The following is a 4,891-nucleotide window of genomic DNA, read 5'->3' on the forward strand; positions in this document are numbered from 1 at the left end:
TTTTCAGTTTCGGATTACTTTTGCCCATTTAATGTAATTTTCATTTCAAGTATTGCTGTTTTTTGAAGCCTCTTAAGGATATAAATCTGGTGTGATGGGGATTCCTAAGCATTCGCCCATTGGAGGTGTCATTGAATTCTTGGTGATAGTGCTTGGATGTCCACAAATATGTGTTAGAAATGTGTTGCACATGTTTATTGAAAAGGTTATGAAAAGATTAATTTGGAAGTGTATTCAACTGTATTGTAAGATTAATTTGCACACTTCTGCTGAAAAGGGAAAATTTTATGATTTCCATTCTCCATTTTTTTTGGATCATCATGCTAAGCTATTGAATGTTGCTCAGGAATATAGGTGGCTTATTTGGGAAGTAATGTACCCTCACAGATTTGGAAAGTAATGTTCTCTCACAGATTCAGTACTCGAGGAGGTGGGAGCCCTTTTTTTTAATGGCTCATGAATAATTGAAGGAAGGAAAACAAAGAAAATACATTTTTGCATTAAAAGATGAATTAGAGAATAAAAGGGCTATGAACTCCACTATTTTCTGTCTATGTTTGGTTCGGAATCGTGTTTGCAAGGCTATACATTTGCTCGAAATTGAAATTGGACCTAGGATCTTGGATTAGGCTCTAGGCCGTTTTGGGATCTATAGCTTTTATTAAGGCCAACTCTGGAATCTTAAAATTTTGGTTGGATTCTATGCCAAAGGTGTTAAAGAGTGTATTTCCATATGTGTGCAAAATATGAGGGAAAAAATACATCTTTTCACATCAAAACATGAATTAGAAAATGTTAAGTGTGTCTCGAATTCTTGTATCTATTTCAATGTTGGCAAAGGGATTTTTTGTGAGGTCTGTGATGGTAGCGGAGGGCTTGGGCCGAAGCCCCCAGGGTATGTACGACTCAACCCAATGGATCGACCCGACTTGGAGGAGTATTTATATATTTTATCATCTTGTTGTGTAAGCAAGTGAAACAAGTGAGAGTTGGGGATACTTTGAGTTAGGGTTTTTCTAGGGAGAGTTCTTTTCATGACTTTTGGTATTCTTGAGAGATCTCCACTGTACTTTTCTTTTATTATATAGTGAATCATCTTCAGCTTCGAATGTGGATGCAACACATCATATTGGTGTGTTTGGGGACCTTCGTAGCTTGAAAAAGCTTTTGTTAGACAAAAATCACCCTTTAGACTCCTTGCCACCAGGAATTGGGTGATTAACCATGCTTGAGACATTTTCTTGCCCATTTGTTGTGGCCAAAGAAGAGAGAGAAAATATTGGAGTGTTGAAGAACTTGAATAACCTTCGAGGATCACTTTGCATCTCTAACCTCGAAAACATCCTCAATTCGGAAGAGGCTAAAGAAGCTGCACTCAATAATAAACAGTTTCTTAGGCAATTGAAGTTGAAGTGGAGCGAAAAACCCACAGAACAGTATACATTTGAACATGAATAGGTTCTTCAAGCCCTCCAATCACATAATAATCTGGAAACCTTGAAAATATTAGGTTATGGTGGTGTCAGCTTTCCACATGAGATGGTCAAAGACTGTTTTGGAAAACTTAACAAAGTTTCCTTGAGAAATTGCAGAAGTTGCCCATATCTTCCTGCCCTTTGGCGTCTCCCAATGCTTGAGACCCTTTGTATAAGGGGAATGGATCAAATGGTGAAGTTGGACAATGACTCTTTTTTTGGAAGTGGGAGTGAAAGTGGGCTTTCATCACTTGAGATACTTAAAGTTGAAGAAATGCCTAATTTGAAAAGTTGTGACTTGCACCCTTTTCCCAAGCTTACATTCAAGGACTGTCCCATGCTAGAGGAAATTATAGAGCTGCCAATGCTCATGAACTGCTCTCTAAATATTAAAGACTATCCACTACTAATTGGATGGATGGATCAACAAGAAGGTTGGCAGAAAGAAGTGTAAGATGATGGAAGCTTGATCTACCAGAAGGAAGAGCAAGAAGATGAATACTTGATCTAGACACGCAGTTGAGCTGGTATGGATTTCTCTCTGGAAAAATTTACTATATTCACTTGTAGAGTAGTGTAATCTTGTGAGCTCATTAGATATCTATATACACTAGCCTTTAGTCTCATTATATCTATAATGGACTATTCCAATTCAAATTTTAAAGTTCAAAATCTTAACTCACCGTTGGAAGAGATGGACGTGGTTAAGGACTCTCCAACCGTAAAGGTTAACAGAGCTCCTACAAGATAGGAGAAGATTTGAACAATTCTTATCTCATGTAATAGCACTCTGTATAACATTGTATAACGTTGTAAACTATCATATTATCATTCCTTATCCATAAATGATAAGGGAGAATTACAACCATTTCTGATCTTTTATATGGTATCAGAGCCATCAAATTCTTGTATTTGTTTCAATGTTGGCAAAGGGATTTTTTGTGAGGTCAGTGATGGTAGCAGAGGGCTTGGGCCGAAGCCCCCAGGGTATGTATAACTCAACCCGATGGATCGACCAGACTTGGAGGAGTATTTATATATTTTATCATTTTGGTGTGTAAGCTAAGTGAAACAAGTGAGAGTTGGGATACTTTGATTTAGGGTTTTTCTGGAGAGAGTTCTTTTTATGACTTTTGGTGTTCTTGAGAGATCTCCACTGTACTTTTCTTTCATTATATAGTGAATCATCTTCAGCTTTGACTGTGGATGCAGCACATCATATTGGTGTGTTTGGGGCATCTTCGTAGCTTGAAAAAGCTTTTGTTAGACAAAAATCACCCTTTAGACTCCTTGCCATCAGGAATTGGGCGATTAACCATGCTTGAGACATTTTCTTGCCCATTTGTTGTGGGCAAAGAAGAGGGAGAAAATATTGGAGTGTTGAAGAACTTGAATAACCTTCGAGGATCACTATGCATCTCTAACCTCGAAAACATCCTGAATTCAGAAGAGGCTAAAGAAACTGCACTCAATAATAAACAGTTTCTTCGGCAATTGAAGTTGAAGTGGAGCGAGAAACCCAAGGCACAGTATACGTTTGAACATGAACAGGTTCTTCAAGCCCTTCAACCACATAATAATCTAGAAACCTTGAAAATCTTAAGTTATGGTGGTGTTAGCTTTCCACATGAGATGGCCAAACATTGTTTTGGAAAACTTAAGAAAGTTTCCTTGAGAAATTGCAGAAGTTGCCCATATCTTCCTGCCCTTTGGCGTCTCCCAATGCTTGAGACCCTTTGTATAAGGGGAATGGATCAAATGGTGAAGTTGGACAATGACTCTTTTCTTGGAAGTGGAAGTGAAAGTGGGCTTTCATAACTTGAGATACTTAAAGTTGAAGAAATACCAAATTTGAAAGTTGTGACTTGCACCCTTTTCCCACGCTTAATCAACTTACATTCAAGGACTGTCCCATGCTAGAGAAAATTATAGAGCTACCAATGCTCATGAACTGCTCTCTAAATATTAAAGAATGTCCACTACTAATTGGATGGATGGATCAACAACAAGGTTGGCGGAAAGAAGTACAAGATGATGGAAGCTTGATCTACCAGATGGAAGAGCAAGAAGATGAATACTTGATCTAGACACGCAGTTGAGCTGGCATGGATTTCTATCTGGAAAAATTTACTATTCACTTGTAGAGTAATGTAACCTTGTGAGCTTATTAGATATCTATATACACTAGCCTTTAGTCTCATTATAACTATAACGGACTATTCCAATTCAAATTTTAAAGTTCAAAATCTTAACTCACCGTTGGAAGAGATGGACGTGGTTAAGGACTCTCCAACCGTAAAGGTTAACAGAGCCCCTATAAGATAGGAGAAGATTTGAACAATTCTTATCTCATGTAACAGCACTTTGGATAACGTTGTATAACGTTGTAACTATCATATTATCATTATAAATATACCTTTCCTTCTCCATAAATGATAAGGGAGAATTACAACCATTTTTGATCTCTTATATGGTATCAGAGCCACTGACTAACGTCCACACAGCGCCATGGGTGACTCAAACACTTCCTCCACCACTGCTCCAACCACAGTCACAGAGAACTCTTTTGTCTCTCCAACAAATATCGTATCTCTCCTCCCTGTCAAGCTAGATCGAAATAACTTTTTGTTGTGGAAGTCTCAATTCCTCCCTCTCCTCCATGCCCACGATCTATATGGGTATGTTGATGGAAGTACACCAGCTCCACCACGATTTCTTTCTCCTTCACCAACTTCTACATCAACCGATCCTCTTATTCCAAATCCGGCTTACCTAGCATGGCATAAGCAAGATCAAATCATCCTCAGTTGGATAATTTCATCCATGACCGAGAACACTTTGGCTCAAATAATTGGTCTTACATCATCTCATGCAACATGGAGCGCTCTTGAGAAAACTTATGCCTCTCAATCTCAAGCCAGAGTCATGCAATTGAAGTATCAGCTCTTGCAGTTGAAGAAGGGTACATTGACCATGATAGAGTACCTGCAATGTGTTAAAAATCTAGTGAACAACTTGGTTGTTGCTACTCATCCAGTGGCTGAATCAGATATGATCCTTGGCATACTTCAATGACTCGGCCCTGAGTACGAGTCCATTGCCACCTCAATCACCAGCTGGCTAGAACCACTTCCTCTCGATGATTTTACTGGACTACTCCTCAGTCAAGAAATCTTAAAAGAACAAAGATCCATTCTAACCGATTTACCTGTAGCAGAGGCCAATGTTGCAGCCAGGAACACGAATAATTCGTATTCCAACACTGGCCGAGGTCGAGGAAATTATGGCCAATATGGCCGTGGTCGTGCTGGTCGTCAATCCAATAATAACAATGGACGTGCAAGAGGCTTTCCTAATCAGCCACAGCAACAACAAACTAATGCTAGCCCTGGCTGTCAGATTTGCCATCGAACCAA

The 4,891-nt window shown here is 39.0% G+C and overlaps 1 protein-coding gene across 1 annotated transcript; it reads left to right on the plus strand.

Moving 5' to 3' along the window:
* The first annotated feature begins 2,792 nt into the window (after positions 1-2,792).
* Positions 2,793-3,293, plus strand: LOC122663330 (putative disease resistance protein RGA1). The gene has a single exon (XM_043859009.1). The coding sequence runs from the start codon at positions 2,793-2,795 to the stop codon at positions 3,291-3,293; it is 501 nt and encodes a 166-aa protein (XP_043714944.1).
* Positions 3,294-4,891: the final 1,598 nt, after the last annotated feature.

The sequence above is a fragment of the Telopea speciosissima genome, chromosome 5, assembly GCF_018873765.1.
Source record: "Telopea speciosissima isolate NSW1024214 ecotype Mountain lineage chromosome 5, Tspe_v1, whole genome shotgun sequence".
Classification (NCBI taxonomy): Eukaryota; Viridiplantae; Streptophyta; class Magnoliopsida; order Proteales; family Proteaceae; genus Telopea; species Telopea speciosissima.